The sequence below is a fragment of the Terrapene carolina genome, unplaced genomic scaffold (genome assembly GCF_002925995.2).
Source record: "Terrapene carolina triunguis isolate 2854851 unplaced genomic scaffold, T_m_triunguis-2.0 Scaffold96, whole genome shotgun sequence".
NCBI classification, from domain to species: domain Eukaryota; kingdom Metazoa; phylum Chordata; order Testudines; family Emydidae; genus Terrapene; species Terrapene triunguis.
The window spans coordinates 72258419-72280198 of record NW_020664447.1 but is presented as its reverse complement, the minus strand read 5'-3'; the positions used below and the strand labels follow the sequence as shown (position 1 = coordinate 72280198).

Genomic DNA, 21780 nt, shown 5'->3' with positions numbered 1-21780 from the left:
TAGAAACACCAAATCTTATGATACTTTTCTCCACCTCCATGCTTTATGTATAAAAAAAACTAGTTAAAATACGATAAACCTAATGCCGCTGCTCTTGCTCCCATTGAAGTCAATGGTGTTGGCCTCAGGATGTGATGTGGCAGTAATTTTAAAATAATGGTGTTGCATTTTAATTTCTGCTACTCTCATGTTGTGTGTGTTTTCAGGGTTGACTTCTGCGTTGGAGCCTTGTTTGTGTTTCACTTAAGTTGAAATATTAGAAGCTATGGCAAAAGAATGCCTAAAGAACTGCTGCAAAGGGTGTTTCTACGTGGAGAAGGAAAAGAATGACTGTGAGTTCCACACCATAATAATAAACATGCAGGTTAATAGTTTTGATATTGAAGCTTCATTAATAACACTTCCCGGGGATAAAATGTTAAATCATCCACTTCTTTTGGATTAACTTGAATTATTTTACAGCATCCAAACTATAGCCTCGATTTGAAAGTTAGCATATGCTGATTAACATTATTAATCGGAGACTGAAAATGACAATTGTACAAAGTCTGCTGCTTGTTGTATTTGGCCCTGGAATACCAGCAAAAACAAAAACCATTGTTACACCAAGGGTCACGTAAAGGTCTTATCTCTCTCAAATAACAAAGGCTAGAATTCAGCGCTCTACTTTCTGGAAGCTTGTAATCACAGCTTTCAATTGGTATAGTGTATTAATCACTTTTCTTACTGGATCATGATACACTGTATGGTGAAGTCTTGTAAGAACTGAAGTGAAAGCAAGGTGCTTATTACAATAAAGTCTGGGTGGCAACACATTTTGGGACAGTACAAATGCTTCCAGAATCAGTAAACTTTCCAGTGCTGCTCCTATATGCAATGACAGTAAGGAAACCCTGTGAATCCTTGATCCTGTTATACCCAAAAGATCTCTTCAGACTGAATGCACTTACTACTTTATTTTTTTAACAGTTTCCATGGAGAAGGAATCTGAAGCTGCAGCTGAAAACAGGCAAAGCATTGTGGAGAAACCTCCATTGTCTTCTGTGTCAGTTAAGCGTCAAGTTGGCTGTTCCGAGGATTATCTCCTTGCGAAACTGCCATCGGATGGCAGGGAGGTCCCATTTGTGCTCCCTCAGCTTAAACTAGCTTACATACAACCCAAGAACCTTGGCAGTTTGTCACACGTTGGGGAAATTCAAGGTAAATTAAAAATCACAATGGTGAAATAGCGCCAAAAAAACCCAGCAGAAAAATGACACTATTTCATTAGATATTTTAATTAGGTCTGTGCCCAAGCGATGTAAATCAGACCAGTCTCCAGATGCTGGTTTGGATTCCAATGCTTCCTAACCTCACTGCCTAACCCAAATTTGAAGGTAGGTCCAGGAATTTTGGTTTTAGACAGTCTCTCTGTTTCTAATGTTTAAACTAATTTTATCCTGGCATTATAGCAAAATGAGGGTTTGGCGTTTTATTTAGGCTTTTTTTTTTTTTAACATTCTTAGTAAAAATCCAAAAATCCATGCATCTAGAAATTAGTTAATAGTTGTTAATATATAGGTCCCAGAAACTGCTGTTCAGCCATTGTTACATCTTGGAGAAACCAAAGATGCTGAATGCCCCTTCTGTAAATATTCATGGCAGATTCTGAGATTAAGAATTTCTCCAGAAGCCCAGTCTCCTGCCTTTTCCTCAGTCACTGCTCTCTTGCCCTCCACAAGAGCTGCTTTGAGGAACACTTTCACAGTATGGACCCCACTCATTCTGCAAGATGAGAAATGTTCAACGTTGACATCGATCAACAAAGCCGTCAAGTTTCACTCAGAGTAGAGAAGGACACCTGGAGGAAAACAAGTTACCTGCAAAAAAGCAATGTGAAAAGGCAGTTTTGTAAGGTCTTGGAGACCAGAAAAGGCCTAAGACATCCACACCAGCCAAACTTCCCATGTAAGGAATGGGGTGCTGAGACCCCCCGGCAGCAGTAGTGACTCCATGGCTTTCTCTCCAAAGACAATGACCAGTGTAGGCCAGCATTTATGAGTTACCACACAGCTCTCCAAAGCAAGCATATGTATTTTAATGACACAAGCGCACAGAGAAAACTGTAAAATGTTCTATATACCTACTAAACGTGCCAGGAATCACCCATCTTCCATGTGGAGAGTTCAGTAGGCAAATGGCCTTCCAACCTTTCAGCAGAATTGGAAGAAAGCGCGTATCCATTTGTTGGATCAGGAAGTCTGTTTAAATTCAGCTTTTTATACCAAAAGCACATTACTTGTCTCCTAGTTGTTTGAGAACCCAGTCTGAATGAGTATATGTAAACCACATGTGGGGGAAGTACCTCTCTGGTCCTGTTCAGTCTTGGCAACTTGCCTTAATCACAGCCTTCCTCACCCTGTACCTGGAGGAGCTGTGATAACCCTCCCCCATGAAGTAGAACAGTAGTGTGCAAACTGTGGGGCATGAAGGAACATTCGGGGGGCAAGTGGCGGCACCAGGCAGCTCGGGCTAGCCCTGTGTGGCGGGGCCTGCACCAGCCCCCACCAGGGACAGGAAGGGAGTGCTATCTCCACCCTGACTCACCTCAGCGGGCCACCCAGCCTGTGGGTCAGGGTGTTGCACCGATTTCTGCTCCTGTCAGCCTCTGTGCCCAGTGCTGGCTCCGCCCCCAGAGACCATCACGTGCACCTTCCTCCACCCTGGAAACCCGAGGGGGGAGGGGCAGGTATTGGTCCTGCCCTAGGAGTGCAGGCTGGCTGCTGAGGAAGCCTTGACTGTGCGGTAATGGAGGGGTGGCGTGGACAGATTCCATTAACGATAAGGGAAAGTTTGCTCGCCACTGGAGAAGAACATAATCCTATATAAACCATTCATAAATGTAATGCAGTGGTCCCCAAAGATATTGCATGTGGTTATCATATCTTTCACAGTTGCACTGTCAAAACATTTTGTATTTTGAAAATGGCTAGTTGCTATGACGTTTTGTCAACAGAGAATACCAGTGCTTTTCGACTAGCCGCACTTTTGAGGGCCACTCTGGGCATAAGCAGGAAGCTACTGGTGTGTGTGTGTGTGTGTGTGCGCGTGCGCGTGCGCGCAGGAAAACACCTCAATTATTCAGTTGTAATAATACATGGTCCACTATAAAACAATACTTTTACTCAGCTTTGATTGCTTTGCTTTGTATGTTCAACAACCAAATTTCTTATTTTGTAAGCATCATGCTTTTGCAAAAGTGTAGACCTTTAGACTTTTTTTTACTATACATCATGCTACTATCGGGTGACTTTTGTTCATTGGAATCTGGGATCATTGTTTTCTGGAGAGCTCAGAGATGTGCTATAGGTGATAAGAAAAGTGTCTCTTCACAAATATGCCTCATGAGTAAGCATTTAATATAAATAAATATATGGAGATATACCTATCTCATAGAGCTGGAAGGGACCTTGAAAGGTCATTGAGTCCAGCCCGCTTGCCTTCGCTAGCAGGACCAAGTACTGATTTTGCCCCAGATCCCTAAATGGCCCCCTCAAGGATTGAACTCACAACCCTGGGTTTAGCAGCCAATGCTCAAACCACTGAGCTATCCCTCCCTACTTAAGTATAATTCTTACAGCAGATAAGAAGCTGTGTCTTTCTGAAATGATTATGTTCATTCATAGCAGTGAAAATGTATATTTATATTTGGGAAGGACAAATAGCTTTTAAGAGTTGTGAAAGCTATTTGTGTTAAAGGCAAACTGTACTTTTTTAGGAAGATTTATTGAATTTAGAGAAATGTGCTGCAATTCCTTCTTCACTACAATGTAACACTAACTAAAGCACTAGTATGTTAAAGAGAACCATTAGAGTACCTGGTTTTCAGCCATAACAGTCCAAACTCTGCTTTTAATGCAACACCATTTTCTGTATGTGTGATTGTGTATTTTCCTTTCTTTAAACAGGACATGCTCTCAGAATTGCTGCTTGCATCTTTACTGAAAGTGATTATGCTCTGGCAAATTTTCTTTGCAAGGCTTGCAACAGTTTGTCTCGTGGTCTTACATGAGAAGCTAAGCTAGCGAAAGGAAATATCAGTTTTTGACCCCATATGTTAATATTAATATTCATCTAAATGGCTGAATGCTCTGAACTAATTTAACTTTCTGGTGTTAGTGCTTCCATCACACTTGAATTCCTGAATGATCATTTTTTTGTTATATAGGATTCTTTTAGTTATTCTCTATTTTATTCATTCTGACACCATCTAGAGGAATGGATGGGGGGCTTCAGATAAATAAAATGAAATGATGTCAATCTGTGTTATTGCTCTGTTTACCAAGACCTTAATATTTTGCCTGAACTCATTAGAAGAGGAAAGAAAGGTAGGGCAGCTATGGTCTAATGGACTGAGCATGCAGGTGGGAGACAGGGATTCTATGGTCTATTCCTGACTCAGCCAATGAGTGAGTGATCTTGGGCAAGTCATTTTACTTCTCTGTACTGATAGGTATCCTATTGAAATTAAGCGAAGAGTATACACAGCCACAGGCTATATTCTGTCTTCTTCCTAGACCCTCCTGAAGGTTCTGGGGCTACTATAGCAAAGTGAGATGCCCCACTGGGATAGAGCCAATGTGGAAGCACAGGTTCTCTGCACACATGGCCCAGTTTCCTGTGAATATTTGTCTTGCTCTCTGTCTTTGGAACTATCTATGTATAAATCAGGTTAGGTTTATATTAAGGAACTCCAAGGGGTGTGTGTGCATGACTTCTCAATGTACAGTTTCATTTTGGTGCCAGTAATTCCTAAGAGTGCTGAAATCTGACATAACCTGTTGAAAGGCATGTTGCCTGCTTCATGAACCGTGGCAATACATTCATTAACTGCTAAGACTCTTACACGTGGCTTATGTTGTGCTTCACAGGATCTGCCAGAGCCTTTGTTGGTGACAGGAAAGCAGAACTTTCCAATATATACCAGCAGGGGCCCCATGGTGACGTGGTGTATAATCCATTCTATAGGCAGCAGAATATTTCACCGGATCTGACTAGGCGCTTCCCAGAAAAATCAGATGTGAGATTATATGGATCAGGTAAGAACTCATCCTGTTCTCTTTCCTTTCTGACCAGAAGGTTTAAATGCAGAAGAGAGCACCCATTGGGAATATGGAAGGTATGTCTGAATACAGCAATTCCCAAACTGTGGTCTGTTGGCCACAGAACTAGCTGGTCATGCGATACGGGCTCCTCCTCCTTGTTCCCAACAACTCTGCTTGCTTCTTGCCTCTTCATAGCCTAAAAGACCCCATATACAATCTTTGGTACACACTAAGAAAATATTTGACACATGATCTTAATATTAATAAACCTGAGAGCAAGTACTATTGTTCACTAGACACTTAACTGAAAGAGTTGAGACTATTTATTATTGGAGCAACTTCTGTTGGTGAAAGAGACAAGCTTTCGAGCTTACACAGAGCTGAAGAAGAGCTCTATGTAAGCCTGAAAACTTCTCCCTTTCACTAATGGACATTGCCCCAATAAAAGATGCCAACAGTGATGAGTACTGTCATTAACCATTTCCAGCTAACCAGGAGACTCTGCCCTTCTTCTCAAATGAGGACCTTGCTATTGTGATATCACACTTTGTCACCTCTCCGTTAAACTATTGCAACTCGATCTACCTGAAGTTTATGTATAGATGAAACATGAGAACTGCACTATTAATGACTTTATATACACTTTTCCTTTGCAAGTTTCTGTCACCTCTTTCAAAATCTAGCTGGTACTCTCCTAAGCCTGCTGTGCTGCAGCATGTAGAAGTGCCACTGTGTTGCATGCTTGTGAACTTAAAACTAGAACTGGTTTAAAAAATGTAGAAGAGAAAATTTATTGAATTTTTTTTCATTTCATAGGGTTCAAAATAAGCAGTTTTGAAAATGGGTTAATCAAAATTTTTGTTTTTTATAAAATGAAATTTCACAAAATTTTAAATTGTGGTTACCAATTTTTTGTGAAGATTTTTTGTTTTGGAAAAAGCCACTCTTTTTTGTCAGTCTATTCATCTGAAAAATGTCAACCAGCTGTACTAGAAACATACTGTAAATATGCCATCTTCAAAACTTCCAACTGATTTGTAATCCTTTTCTTTAGCTAGAAGAGTAAACAATTGGATAACAGTTTCCCAATAGTCTGAGAGTTCCTCTGTTTTGCATATGGTTTATATTTCAGTAAATATATTTTCACCTTGTATTAAATCAAGTTATGGGCTTGCCTCCGCTCATTTGCTTCCATTACATCAAAACTATGTTTCAAGGCTTGCATGTTTCTGTAACCCAGTATTTCTGTATAAGATTTTGTAAACAGACCAGAAGTCCTGTCTCTCTCTTGCAAACAAAGAAAGATAATTTGGAAGTGATCCCAGACCCACAGATCTTCACTAAAATGTATCTGAATACTGTTACTGTTTTTCCCCTCCCTCCTCCAAGCCAAGTCAGAACTATTTTTTCCTTTTTGCTTCTCTTTCTCCCTCTCGGGAAGAGCATTACTCTGTCATGACCGCTCATACTAAGCAAAATTGATTATTTCCTTTAGGAGGTAGTGAGGAGGCAACTGAAAACGACAACATCCACATTTTCATTGTGTCCTCCTTTTGAACTGCGAATAATGGAAATCTCTTGAAATACTGGAAAATACAGACCAGGCAGTAAGGAAACCAGTGTGGCAAGTGGCCTTCTAGTAGGTTTAAAATTGGAGATTAGTCAACATGGTGGAGTTAGAGGTATTTTCAGGCCTCTTGAACAGTGACGTTGGGATGAAGTTGAAAAGCTTCTGAAAAACAGTGACAGTAACTCACCCATGTTAAGGTGTATTTTCTGTTATCAATGTTGGGGTATTTGGCTGGTGCACAGCCACTCTGCACGGCTTCTGGGCAAAAAAAGATGCCAACAGTGATGAGTACTGTCTTCAACCATCTCCAGCTAGCCAGCTCTCAAATGAGGACCTTGCTATTGTGATATAATACACTTTTGTCACCTCCCAGTTAAACTATTGCAACTCGATCTACCTGAAGTTAAATGTAGATGCAACATGAAAACTGCACTATGCAGCAGTCTGCTCATTTAGCAAGAAAGGTTAATGATAAATTACCTCACTGGTTCTCTGTGCCACTATGGCCTCCAGACTGACTTTATAGTCCTAATTCTAATCTACAAAACTCACTAAGAACTGGATAGTTGAGACCAGTTTCCCATCTGTGACCCAGCAACACAACTATGACCTACAGAGAGACTGCAGCAGGCACAGCCAAGGATAAGACTCCTTGGTGCAGAAGACTAAGCACTCTTGGTGATGAGACCCTTGTTGTGGAAAACCTTAACTAAGGAGGTCAGCTTGAACCCCAAGCCTGACCAGCTCTAAAGATAAGACCCATCTCTTTGCTAAGACATTCCATAAGCAATGCTACTTCCTGCCATTGAGGAGAGAGAAGCACATGAAGAAATAAGGAGGCAGAAGAGGATGTCAGTTTGGTATTTGGCACATAGGTATTTCTAAGGCATCTATCATTTCCCTTTTTCTGGTTATATATGTAGTTCTGTATATTGCAGTTTGATCTTATAAAATTGTGTGTAATGCAGCAGTGTCAACTTTGCTGCTGAAACCTTAACTCTTGCACTTCCTTATTGCTTACAGTGTGAACTGTGCACCCTTGTGCACGTAGCCTGACTGGAATTGCTGAGCACCTAATGGCTTCTTGAATTTAACAGTAAAAAAAGCTGCAAAAACTTTTGGAAATTCTCATTTCCTTATGTCTCTTTCTTCGTGATTTATTCTTAAGTTATAAATAGCTTTTCATTTGAAAAACGATGACCAGCTCTTTCTCATCCAGCAATGGGCTTTTTTTCCCTCCCCAAAACAAAATTCATAAATCACTGACTCTTTCAATCAAAACTCCATTTTCAGTACCCCTTCTTGGTAAAAATGCTGATTTTTAAAAATGAAAGGGAGCTGGGTCTTAACCTTTCAAAATGGAAACAGTGTTGCAATTTTTCATGATTGGTCCCACCCCCTAGGCACTTTTAATGAACTATCTTTTAAGGGTTATTTTAACTTGTTCAGCAAAAGCCACAGACAAGTTTTTTCCCGCTCCAGGTATGAACTGTCACTAACCTAGACTTTGTTTTGTAGCAAAGTGTATTATATGCTGTAATTAATATCCCTACGAAAGTTATTTTTCATGCCCTTTGCAGTTACAATGTGTAACCCTGTAGTTAATATATTAAAAAATGCAGTGATTTGGGTCTGGCTCTGGAGTACATGTGTGTGTGCTCTACCATGCAGAACATCCACATGCACCTAAATGGTTATGAATGTTTTCAAACTTATAATTGTTTGGCTCGAGACTGGATGAAATAAGCAAGTTTAGGGATGGACAAACATTAACTTGGCTTTGAATCTGGCATTTACTAAGAACTACTTTCTCTTCTTTTCTTTTCCTGCCAGTAAAAATGTTAGTTGTTCCTGCTGTTCAAAGTAAATATGTTTGTCCCTTTCTGTTTCAGTTTGTGATTTAAGGAGTAGCACACTTCCTGGATCACCTGGTTTAAGCCATTCGCTGTTTGATCTCACAAATCCACCCCATCGTGTCATCCAGGTGAGTTTTTAATAATTTAGGCTACACCCAGAACTCATTTTCTTTTGTACCTGTGCCTGATACCATCACATTTCAAGAGTAAACATTTAAGGGCCATTCTGATGTGCAGTGGAAGAGCTTGAGGAAAAAGTTCAAAATCGTAAATAATTTCACTAGGTTCTTTCCTAATCCCTCCCTTCTTCCCCACAGTATAGTTGGGACATTTGAGTCAGTTGGTTATCAGAAAAGTATAAGCAACTGTGGTTCCCTGTTTTGCACTTCCCTTGCAAAATATAAAACTGGACAGTGGGGTGATGTAAGGGGTTAGTTTTCCATTGGTGCAGCAGGAAATAAAGATCTTACTAACTCCCATTTATGCAAATGGGACAGAACCTTCATGCATCACTAGGGGGGAAAAAAATCAATGCTAACTGTGAATGCATTTTATGTTAAATCCCACCACCAAGGAATTCTGCACTACCAGCTTCAAGGGATTAGTAAGGAATGAGAGAACTTCAATTTACATCTTCCCAATTATCAGTGTGTCCCATCTTTTATGATCAGAACTTGCTGGGCTCTTTGTCACACTCACTGCTCTGACTAAAGAGCCATTTTCTTTGCAGAGATATGATTCAGTCTCCAGTGTACCCAGTAGTACCTCCTCGAAGAAGGATTCGCAAGGCAGTAACAGGAGCCTGGGTAAGAATTGTTTGTTTTTTGAAACCAGCAATGGAATAATTTCCTTCACACAGTGATATCTAAAATATTACACTGTATTACTGCAGACAGTGATTTTATGGACTGGTATTGAGGAGCAAAACAATTGGTGGGTAGTTTGTAACTTGACGTGTAAGATGCCTACTTTACTCAGTCCTCTATCTGCAGCTTTCCTATTGAAAGAGATTGAACATGGGATTTTTAAGAGCACCTTAGTGACCCAAGATATGGAGATGCCGTAATTGCAGCTTGTGTGATTAAAGCTAGCTAGATCGGCGAAGCTGTGGCAGCGCAAGCTTCAGCCTGGGCTAGCCCCGTGAGTAATTACCCTGAGGTCCAGGCGTGCTTGTACAGCCCCTGTTGAAGCATGTGTTGCCACAGCTTCACTGCTCCAGGATCTGAGTTAGCTAGATTAAAGCTAACTCGGGTATGTCAGCTCAAGCGGTAGTTGCACCCTGTGATATACAGTATAGATATACCCATAGGAGCACAAGTTTCAGTGCTCAGGAAAATCCCACCCTGAGTTGACTAATATCCTAATTAACTGGCTTGTTAACTCTGTGTGGGGGAGGGGGAAAGGGAAGTATGATAATAGCTCTGGTCCTTTCTCCTTCTTTTCTAATGGAGAAACTTGCAATCCAATACCACTGTTGTTATTGAGACGGATAGTGGAATACTGCATACAGTTCTGGTGTAAACATTTTGAAAAAGGATGGTGAAAACCTGGAGAGGGTGCAGAAAAGAGCCACAGAAATGATTTGAGGACTGGAGAAAATGCCTTTATAGTGAGAGCCCAATTTGTTTAGTTTATGTAAAAGATTGAGAAGTGATTTAATTACAGTGTATAAGTAAGGCTGCAATTTTGTCATGAAGGTTGCGGAAGTCACTGAATCCGTGATTTCCAGAGACCTCTGTGACTGCAGTCCTTGGGTGGTGGGGCTGGAGCTGTCAACCGGGGGCCCCCCCACGCGCAGCTCCCTGGCCACCGTGAAAAGTGGGGGACCCCAGAGCCCCAGCAGCAATGGGTGCTGGAGCCTTCTACCTCCCCGTTTTGTCACAGATATTTTTAATAAAAGTCAGCAGCAGGTCATGGACTTCCGTGAATTTGTCTTTATTACCTGTGACCTGTCCATGACTTTTTCACTAAAAATATTTGAGACAAAAATCTTAGCCTTATGTATAAGTACATTGATGGGGAGAAAATACCAGCTAGTAAATGTCTCTTTAGCCTAGCAGAAAAAGGCATAACAAGAACCAATGGCTGAAAGCAGAAGCCAGACAAATTCAAGTTAGAAATAAGGCACAGATTTAACAGTGAAGGTGGTTAACCACTGGTACAGACTCCCAAGATAAGTGGTGGAGTCTCCATCTCTTGATGGTTTCAAATCAATACTGGATGCATTTCTGGAGGATATGTTTTAATCAAATATACATTATTAGGCTAAATACAGAGCAAATGGGTGACATTTAATGCCCTGTAATATACAGGGGGTCAAATTGAAGCTCTATTGGTCCCTCCTGGCCTTAAAATCTGAGCTGAGATATTTCAAACTCAGTTTGAAAGAGCTTTAAAATATGCGGGTCACAAAACTGAACAGCGTCCCAGCTTTTCAGAATGGGCTCTAAGATATTGCAAGGCTTTTAAAAAGACTTGTTGGCTTTTTCCCCAGATACCATTACGTTATCAGGTGATGAACGAGACTTTGGAAGAATGAATGTGAAACTGTGTTATATTCCTTCTGCAGAACAGATCTGGATCACAATCTTGCATGTAAGAGAATATTGCTGGGCTTATATAACTGACTCAAATGGAGACTTTATTGTACACCTCTACCCTGATATAATGCTGTCCTTGGGAGCCAAAAAAATCTTACTGCGTTATAGGTGAAACTGCGTTGTATCGAACTTGCTTTGATCCGCGGAGTGCACAACCCCGCCCCCCCCCGGAGCGCTGCTTTACCGCGTTATATCCGAATTCATGTTATATCGGGCCGTGTTATATCGGGGTAGAGGTGTACTTAGTAATCTGTGGTATCCGTTCTCCCAGTTAGATTGGACTCTTTGCTTCTGTAAAACAATCTCAAAACTGAAGTATCAAAATATACCCTCCGTTTGGCCTAACTGTGATACACCTTTATATGCTGCTTTCAAGATGTCGTCTCCTCCTGGATTCTTACTGTTTTAATCACTAATCCCTGCCCCCTTCCCATCCTCCCCCCAAGATTTAGTCAGAGGTATATAGTACACGTCATGGACAGATCACGGGCCGTGAATTTTAGTTTACTGCCTGTGACTTTTACTAAAAATACCTAAAATGTAGCCTTAGCCATGGTTAGTCATGCTGGATAGAATGACTGCTTGTGGAGTAAGGTAGTGTGCAAGAGTGGCAGAATCAGGCCCTGTGTGATTGCTTCACTGCATCTTATTTCAAGAGCAAAGCTATGTTTAATTCTGCCAGTACTTCAGTGGCAAAACCACAACACCGGTATATTTTGGGATGTAACTTCTTGTGGCTTTTCTGTTTGCGTGTGCAGCAAGTATTTACTCAATTCCATGAACTGTGAATGATTTTGCGGTAGTGGAATTTTGAATAGCCAGGGTCCCTGCAACTTTGCATGGAACAATACACAGTGCCTCAGGGGCATTTTCCTGACTGACTACTACTGTAATGCCATATAATTAATTCACTAAAGTTTCCTGGATAACTATTCTACCTTGCTGCAGAAATTGATTATCAAATACTTCAAAAATTAAATTCTAAAGCAACATGGACATCATATGTGCTCTGATTTACCTTAAAAATATATCCTGAAGCTTTTTCCTTATGCCATACAGTAAACAAGAATGCATGCTTCTGTGTTAGCCTAAAGCTAGGGGCTTATGCTGTCTAAAGTGACTCTCTGTTTTCAATGTCGTAGTGCAAAGATCTGAGCTGGCCTTCTAGTTGTGGAGAAAATCCTTATATTTCTGTCAAAGGAATTCTGATGTTGCCTAAGCCAGTGCAGTTCAAATCTTCAGCCAAAGAAGGTTCCAATGTAAGTGGTGGCAGAAAAACATCAATAGATTTTTTTTCTGCAAACGTAAATTATTTTGATCCTGTTTCTACTTCATTCATTTTCTTTGCACCAGGTTTTCCATAAGAATTGTTTAGTGTCAGGAAATTATCACTATAGGCTTCTAAGAAGTTAAAAAAGGGACAAATCTTGTTTCTCTCGCCATTCCTCTCTCTTTCACCCACCCGCTTTTTGCAGGTGTAGAAAATGCTGAAAAACAGCAGAGTTGTTGAGGCCCTGCTCAATTAACAGTACACTTTGGAAAATATGAACTAGTATTGGGGGGAAGTGGAGGAGCAAGACCTGATTATCTTTGTAGGCAGTGTTGCCGTAGCCATGTCAGTCCTAGGATATTAGAGAGAGAAGGTGGGTGAGGTAATAGCTTTTATTTACTCCTGGGAGAATTCTGTGCCACTGCGCACATGCAGAATTCTTGTTATCCGCAGATTTCTTTCATGCAGAAAAATGACTTCTGACAGGGAAGCAAAGGGAAGCCACAAGAGTAGTCATGTACCCTTCCCCGGCAGTGCAGGCACATCGGTTCAGGCACCTAGAGCAGCCGGTGGAGACGTAAACCACCACGGGGGAGGAGGGAAGGAGGCTGGGCAGTCATGTGTGTGAGAGAGTGCTTGCTATTGCGGCACACTCCACGTGGAGGGGTAGGTGTGGGGGATGTAGGGATGGGGTAGGCTCTATCCCCTCAGGCAGAGCAGAATGTAGCAGCCTTCCTTCTTAGTGAATTCCCCCAAGAGTATAAAACAGGTGTAAAAGTTATAAGGCTCCTTTACATTGCCAGAGTGGTGTAAAGGAGCCTTATGGTAAAGGATAGTATGGCCTTATAAATGCTTATGGTGCTTTTATTGATTAGAACTGGTCTAAATTTTTGTACTGAAAAAATTTCCTATCAAAATGTGCTCCATGAACTGTTTGCTACTGACCTTTCTGGAGATGGTCAGTAGCCAATATAAATTGTGAGTTTGATTGTCTAGCCCTCACTTGCTCTTCAGTTGCCTATGATGTAACACTGAGCATATGGCTGCATATATTTGTTGACTAATAATTAGAAGTAAAGGGTCAAACCTAGCTACATTACTATTACGCCAAGGAGGTTTGGGGATTTCCTCCCATGCTCCCCACTCCCATTCTCCATCCATTGTATTGTAGTTTAAATAAATTACCAAAATAATTGAAACCGGCGTGATTACATTGCGTTAGTTTGACAAATGAAATATGCAGAATTTTGCAGAATTTTAAAATATTGTGAGCAGAATTTTTGATTTTTTTGGCGCAGAATTCCCCCAGGAGTATTTTATTGGACCAACTTCTGTTGGTGAGAGAGACAAGCACAAAGGAAACCTGCACACCACTTTCAAAAGATGAGCCTTGGAACTTAAATTCATAACTCTGCTAGACACTAAAAATCATGAACTGAACAGAGATGCTGGATTTAGGGCTTATTACAACAACCTATAATCCACTAGCAACTCCCCCCTACCCCATGTTCCTTCCCACCCCCTTCCTTTCTCCCTTATGATTGGAGGTGTGTTAACGGGCTATTTCACCTGGAATGCTCCCTTGAAATATGTGTTAACTACTTATGTTAAACAATCTGTTCCACCTTATATGTAGCTGTGACACTGAGTACTTTCCCCAGACCTGAAGAAGCGCTCTGTGTAAGCTCAAAAGCTTGCCTCTCTCACCATGACTATCTTTGGTGATATTTGTTTGTTAAAATTGGGCGTAAAGGGAGAAAATGACACAGTCTGAAATGTTACCCAACACGTCTAGATCCTCCCAACCCTTCTAGAGAAATGTGCAATTTAACCCTTTTTCTGAGTTCCCTTCTCTCTGCTTCTTTGTACAAATATGAATTGGGGACTGTATCATTTGGTGCCTTAAATTTTACTCTGCATTTCTCATGTGTCGGGGTCCTACTGGCTGATTAATGACTGAGCGTCCACTTCGACCTGTCAGGAGGGCTAAATGGGGAAAAAGACAGGCCTAGATTCACCTTGCTTGTGCAAAGGGGATAGAAATCCTAAAGTTAGGGGCCTACTTTGTGGAAGCCAATCCCCAAACTCCTACTGACTTCTATGAGAGCATAATGATATGTTGTGGTACTGTCTGGAGGTCAACTGAGAATGGGACCCCACTGTGCTGGGTACTGGATAGACAGAGTAGTAGGTAGTCCCTGTCCTGAAGGATTCATAGTCTAAAAGAGAGGTCGGACACCCAGAAGGAGCCAGAGGTGTAACATACAAGCAGAGGAATGGTTTGTAAACATCCATGTTGGTGCCACAAATTTTTTGTTTGGCTTTGTTGTTGAATTCCTTTTGGGGGGTTGGTAAGGAGGGGATTAGCTATATAGAAAGTCATCAGAGATGGTAAAGACAGGTGGGGCAGAGAGGGGAGTGTGGAGGGCAGGTGGAGTGAGGCTGAAGTGAAAAGAATGAGAGAGGGTGGGAGGGGTTGGCGCAAACAGCCAATCAGCACCAGGCAGAGAATGTCCTGACTGAGAACTTTGTAAGGCTATGTCTTCACTGCCAAAAAAGGTGTTTTTTTACAATGAGATAACCAAGGAGTTTTAATTGTCTCCTAGAATTTTACAGTGAGACTTGGTGAACGTAGTTTTTACTGCAGTGTATCACACGATTGGTCTCTCATGTGTAGTTGACCTTGCCTAGTTACACTGCAGTAAAAAGTACAGAGCGTTCTCTCTACTAGGATTTCACCCAAGATAGCTAGTCCATGTTAGTTATCTAGCTATAAAAACACACCTCTATAGGTAATGAAGACAGCCTAAGAATATTTCCAATTACACCTTTTGTAAGACTTAAAACATTTTTCCCCCTGGGTTTCATGCTGTATAGGGCTCTTCATTGTTTTGATTGTACTGTTGTATTACATATGTGTCCTTTCTTCTAGGACATTGAATTCATGGAAACCTTTGTGTTTACTATCAAATTGCAAATTCTGCAGACTGTAAGACTAGTGTTTAAAATCCAAACTCAGACTCCCCGGAAGAAAACAATCGGAGAGTGTGCCCTGCCACTACGAGAGCTCAATTCACAGGAGTCCGATCATTGGTTGGATATAATGCCTCCTTCCAAAGTTTCAGTAAGTGACTGATCGCCAGTTATGCACCATACACCATGGTAGCTAGTGTTATCACATGCACTAGAAAGAGAGCTGAAAGTTAATGGGAAGAAAAGTAAAATCACAAGTGTAAGGTTAATTCTGGAAATATGAGTGTTATAATTAATATCTTCCTGCACTTTGTATTTCATTCCAAAAGACTTTACAACTGTACACTTTATAACTAAGCTCCTGAAACTCAGCTGCTTCTGGGGCGAAGGGCTGCAACCAGCTGTTACACAGAACACACACTGTGGCAACTGGGGAAATTTTTGACCAATGACAAATTCTCAGCCCTCAGATCTTTATTGTTCACACAAAGTAGATGGCCTTAATTCTTATGGATTAAAAGTACTAAGTAGTATTACTTGCTCTTTATTGATGTTTTAACCATTTAACTGTGTTTGTATTCAAGCTGCATGCTCTGGAGCAATAATTCAGGCAGTTAACTGAGCAATAAACAGCAGGTGGTTGCTAAGTGTTACAGGAAAGAATAATAACCTGGGTTAATTTATAGGACCAACTAAATCAGAAACTACAGTAAAGCTATCTTTTGAGAAATGTAATAAAAGGTTTGTTTTACTGTCTATTCCCAAGCCCAGTGCAGTGACACACCCACAGTATGGCAGTTGTTACAGAACTGCGTATGTCACAACAGCAGGATCATCTTAATTTTCGTTGTGGGGTTTTCCCCCTAATATGTTTGCCATGAAAATGTGCGCAGATGCTAATACTTTCTATAAATCAAATTTGAATTTGGAAGCAAACTGCATCTGAATAAATCTGTAATGTTCCAATGTAAATGATACTTGCCATGTGTAGATATTGTTGTTGAATAACCATAAATGCTCCTCATTCTTCACCTGAATCTATAATCCTTTGTGTGTGACATCAGAGAGCATTAAATAATTAGTGGTAGGATTCAGATGAACTCTTAAACACGAGCAGCCCCACAAAGAGCCAACTCCTGAGGCTTGCCTGGTTACAAAAATCTAAATTTTGCTTCCAGATTGTGTTCATGAAGTTCCATCCTAATAATTCAAAATAGGGAGAGAGATACTGGAAATAATGTGTAATCATAAGTATTATTTTTTATAGAGCTTTCTAAGATACTGCAACAGGTCTTAAAGTTTGTCCTGAGCATTTCATTTGTGTAGTGTTCATTAAACTCAGAGATCTTATTACATTTACACTATGTTTATTTATGGAACAAATACATTTTACATAGTAAAACTCCAAAGCCTCTGGTCATCCATAATCTCATTGGGTAAGTGTCAGGGTATTTATGGAATAAAGTGATATTTATCTGTCTATACCTCAGTATACAGAAATGCATGAGGAAAGGGTCACCAAAGCACGTTTTGGGTGCATGTGGAATAAATCTGGTTTCTATTTCAATATCCATATAAGTAAATTAATGTGTTTCATGAGTTTATATGCAACTTAATCCAGATATTAAAGCAACATTCACCTTTTTATAGGTGTACAAAGCAGAACTTCAAATAGGAACCTGTTTTCAAGCAATAAACAGCAGGATTCAGTTACAGATTCTTGAAGCCCAAAGCCTCCCAAGCTCATCCACACCGCTCTCTTTAAGTAAGTACATCAGCTGTCTCATACCTCCTGTCTAGAAGCATTTGTAACAGGTAGAGTACTGCTTGAATGACCTGGCAATTCATAGCATTCCGCACAAACCTCGAGCTAATATTACATAGCACAGTAGATTTCCATTGCCAAGGTTCGTTTCCATAGATGTCAGACTAGATTAAATTTGTTGTTTGGTTTGATGCTATGTTGGTGTGTTTGGGGTTTTCTTTTGTCCTAATATTAATTCTGACATGCAAGAGCATTAGCCTGCCCTTGCCATTTGGATTCTGTGTTAATCAGTTCAATGTTATGGAATGTATTAGGCATGTGTGATTTTAATGAAAGCTATTGTATGGTTCTTGCAATGTTTAAGTAAATATGAACACATTTGGCCCAGCTTTTAGGTAATTATTAGAATATAAACTACACACATGGCTCTTGTCAGATTTTAGTGCACTAACCCCTTTGCGTGTCACACATTTTTCCTTTATCCTAGATTTCTTTGTGAAGGTTTCAATGTTTAGTACAGAAGGGTTGATTTATAAGAAAAAGACTCGTCTATTGAAACCCACCAATGGCCAAGTGAAGTGGGGCGAAACGATGATTTTTCCAGTTAGCCCGAATGAACAAGGAATTAATTTTCTCATCAAACTCTACAGCAGGACCTCAGTGAGAAGAAAACACTTTCTGGGACAGGTTGGTTTTTATTCTTTCCCACCCCCAACCACTGGTAACTAGCGTAAATCCAAAGGTTAAAAATTTACTCACCAGGATCACTGCTTAGCTACTAAGTTATGTAATCTCTGAATCTCGACCATTTTGGTTCAATAAACAGCCAGTAGCAGCTTTGGGCCCTGTCCTACAAGGAACTGAGCATCTCCTGAGTGGTGCTGTGCTCCTACAGTGTCCATGCAGTGGTAGTTGAGGGTGCTCATTGCCCCTCAGAATGCACTTTGTACCTCACAGGATTGGGCTCATTGATTATTCTTCCCCCAGAGTCCCACCATGTGAAATCTCTCTCACTCACCCACTTACATACATACAGATAAACTCCTCCTTGCTGAATACCTAACTGACTAAAGCTTTGTCGGTCTTTTGTCAGTCAGAGGTGTGTGGGGGAAAAAAACACCCTCCTAACCCACAAAAGTTTCACTGACAAAAGTGCCGGTGTGAACAGAGCTATGTCGGCTGGAGACGCTCTCCCGCCAACCTAGCTACCGTCGCTCATTACGGGTGGTTTAATTAAGCTCATGGGAGAGCTCTCTCCCACTGGCATAGAGCATTTACACAGGAGATCTTGCAGCAGAGCAGCTGTGCCACTGTAAGGTCGGTAGTGTAGACAATAGTTTAGACTTTCTAAAGTAAAGCAAATCTGGCATTCACAGGAGCACTGCAGCTCTGAATAGCTTCTACAAAAGGAGGGTGTATCAGCTTGCAGTGTTCAGGCAAGTATGCAGAGAAGGAAATGTCAAGAGCTTAAATGACTGCCTCCCCTCCCGTCCCCTAGCATTAGAACATTAAATGTTACCTTTGCTTCCCTCTCAAGTACCTGAAAGGGAAGCAGGAAGCTCAGGAATCTATTGCAATGGATGTTGAAACTAGCACAGTTCTGAGTACACAAGACCTAATCACAATTCCGTTGTTATCTTGAACCTCATAATGATATTTGTTTGTCTGTTAGATAAAATGCTTGAGGGGAATGCAATATTTTCTTTTATGGTAAAGTTGGTGGTTTCCATTGCATCTTCCTGAAAGCACCGTGTAGCTACATTTATTTTACTAACCAAGAGTTTTTAGTTTTGGCTTTTTAAAATCTCCTCTCCCAACTTCCTGTCTCTTCTGTCCTCCTTTCTTTCTCTAGTGGACCACAGGTCAGTCTTGATAACCCACTCTCAGTGCTGTCTGATCTGTTCCAGAGCCCTCAATGCTAGGTAGTGGTAGTTGTCTCTCTGAGAGCCATAAAATAACACATGCACCTAAATTTTAGAACCCCAAAATGTCTGGGGGTTTTTGAGAGCCTCACTACCTTTATAATGTCCACATCCCACTGAGGTCCTATGCTCTTTATCACAGTAAACATGTAACTTACCATTGTATCAGTATACCATTGTATCAATATACCTTGTGCTTATGATATTAGAAACGTGCACAGTTACTGGAGAGCTGTAAGTGCTATGGAGGCCATATCCTAGCATGAGTGATTGTAAGGTGAGCTTCCCCATGCTGGATAGAGCAGCATTCCACACTTGTGCTGGATCTCATTGTGATCCTGTTAGTAAAACTATATTAAAAAAGGAAAAAATAGGCTTGTGCTTTCTAGCTATTTTAATTTAGAGTAAATAATAACGTGTGCATGATGCTGCAGTTATCAAGCTTTGTCACTTCATCTTGATTTGTGGGGCTGCTTTTAATAATAAAACTTGGGGAGGGGGGGGGTTGAAGAAAAAGAGAAGTGCACTACCTCTGCTCTTTAGAGCTGATTTGGAAAGGCTGGTTTAGGCTGAAACAGGCAGACATTGCTATATAACACAGGCAGACACAAAACATGGCCATAGGGAAAATGTACTGCGAGCAATTGGCTGTAGAGCTGGAAAAAGATGAATATAGCTGAATCCAGTAACTTCATTCTTTAGAGAACGTGATATTTAATTGGATGACATTCTCAGAAGACAACTTAAAGCTTAGACTGTGCTGTTTGTAGGTATGTCTTTGATCATAAGCATGACTATTTTAATGCATAAAGGAATTTATTTGGTGATCTTTATTTGGTGACCCAATCCTTCAGTCCTCTGGCTGGCAAAATTCCCACTGACTGCCCTGAGAGCCAAGATTGTGCATGCATAGTGTATTTTGACAAAAAATCATTTTAATCATTGGGATTAGTATTAGCAAGATTGATCGAAGCACGGAGAAAAGAATGAAAAGCCTTCATAAATATTGATAGTTCTCTTTGTCCCAATAATTTTTGTTAATGGAAGGGCGGGGGTGTGGGAGGGAAATGATTAGACAGAAACTTCCTCCTTTTCTCTGCACTTTATTTCCTCAGTTTGTATCTGCCGTCTATTACTTGAGCACTGCTGACAAACTGATTTTTCTCGCATGATTATACATGGTATGGGCACATTCCTTCAAATGTTGTTCTGGCCACTTCACCTGGAATGGCCTTTTAGACTATGTGTTAACCACTTATGCTAAACAATCTGTTCCACCTTGCCTTTAGCTGAGACTTGCTGAGTTCCTTTCCCAGACCTGAAGAAGAGCTCTGTGTAGCTTGAAAGCTTGTCTCTTAGTCTTTCATCACCACCAGAAGTTGGTCCAATAAAAGAGATTACCTCACTCACCTGGTCATTCGGGCAAGAAGTCCATTAAGTTCAGTGGAATGCACAGTTAGGCCATATCTGTTTTTAATTGTGAATTTAAATGCATTGTGCAAGTTCTGTAGAGCCATTCCGAGTCCTAATGAGTTCTGAGACGCCCCCTGAGTGTTGACTTGCAGCACCCATGGAATTCAGAGATCGCAAACGATGCTCAACTGGCTGTGTGTTCCACAGTGGAGATATGTATGTTGCCTATGATGAGTCCACCAAACTCCTAGTCACTGTCTGGGACAGAAATTGAACTGAGTGTTTTAACACCCTGTGCTCCCAGCCCTGGGCCAGACCATACTAACTTTGACAGATTTTTATTATACTCTGCAATACATGCTAGCTTTCATTATATGTATGCACTGGTTAGAAGTAATGTTGAGGGGATTGGCTGAGGCTGCCAGTAATGTGATCTGTATGACAACTCAGCTGTGGTATGTTTTGTTTTGTTTTTGTTTTTTTTCTTTTCTTACCACAGGTCTGGCTAAGCTCTAATAGCAATAGTAGTGAAGCAGCAGATCAGTGGAGAGATACAATTGCAAACCCCGAAAAGGTAGTCATTAAATGGCATAACATAAATCCATCCTGAAGATGTCAGAGATGAATTCAGTACTGATATGGACTTGCTACAAGAAACTCTTGCACTCTTAAAATGAACTAATACAGCTAAGAAGAGGGAAAATACTGTCTACTTGAATGTTTCAGGAAGTCTGGACTTGCATCACATATTGTTAACTGGAATAAGCCAAAAGGAAAAGGGATCAGAGCTTTCACAGAGTACTGCTGGCAAAATACTGGTATGATAACAGGTGGGAATTAGTGAAACTGTACACTGAAGTAAAACACCACCTTGAGAAGTGAACTGTTGTTGCTGTAGTTTTTCCAAGAAGGATTATATAATATAGTGTTTATGTAAATTTAAAGCATATTTTAAAAGGGGGGGTGTGGAATTGAACTCATGTCCTTTTGCATTTTAAACTTCTTTATAGAAGGCTCGAAAGGGGTTTTGTGTGTGGTTTTGGTTTTGTTTTGGGTTTTTTCCAAAAGGATTTCTCTGAACTTTTTAAGTAACAATAGAAACGCAGTTCTCATCTCCCCTGGAAATGTCTATAGATGACTGGAGAACTGGCAGGATTATATCTTTGATACCAAGCAAATGAAATCAGACTGAAAGGGAAAGTGTTGTTTGTTCAGACTGTTTATAACTATTTTTTCTAAAAAGCAACAGAGTGTCCTGTGGCACCTTATAGACTAACAGATGTATTGGAGCATAAGCTTTCGTGGGTGAATACCCACTTCGTCAGAC

General features: G+C 40.7%; 1 protein-coding gene across 1 annotated transcript; it reads left to right on the top strand.

Annotated features, from left to right (window-relative positions):
• Positions 1-220: 220 nt before the first annotated feature.
• Positions 221-21742, top strand: TC2N (tandem C2 domains, nuclear). The gene is made up of 11 exons (XM_024206004.2): positions 221-332; positions 970-1200; positions 4911-5078; positions 8547-8638; positions 9241-9316; positions 11005-11105; positions 12253-12369; positions 15313-15504; positions 17004-17118; positions 17606-17805; positions 20953-21742. The coding sequence occupies exons 1-11, from the start codon at positions 266-268 to the stop codon at positions 21061-21063; spliced, it is 1470 nt and encodes a 489-aa protein (XP_024061772.2). The 5' UTR covers positions 221-265; the 3' UTR covers positions 21064-21742.
• Positions 21743-21780: the final 38 nt, after the last annotated feature.

Coding starts and splice junctions, on each gene's coding strand:
- TC2N (XM_024206004.2), top strand. CDS start 266: ATGGCAAAAGAATGCCTAAAGAACTGCTGCAAAGGGTGTTTCTACGTG. Junction 333..969: donor GGAGAAGGAAAAGAATGACT/GTGAGTTCCACA, acceptor TTTTTTTAACAG/TTTCCATGGAGAAGGAATCT. Junction 17,119..17,605: donor ATCCACACCGCTCTCTTTAA/GTAAGTACATCA, acceptor CCTTTATCCTAG/ATTTCTTTGTGAAGGTTTCA.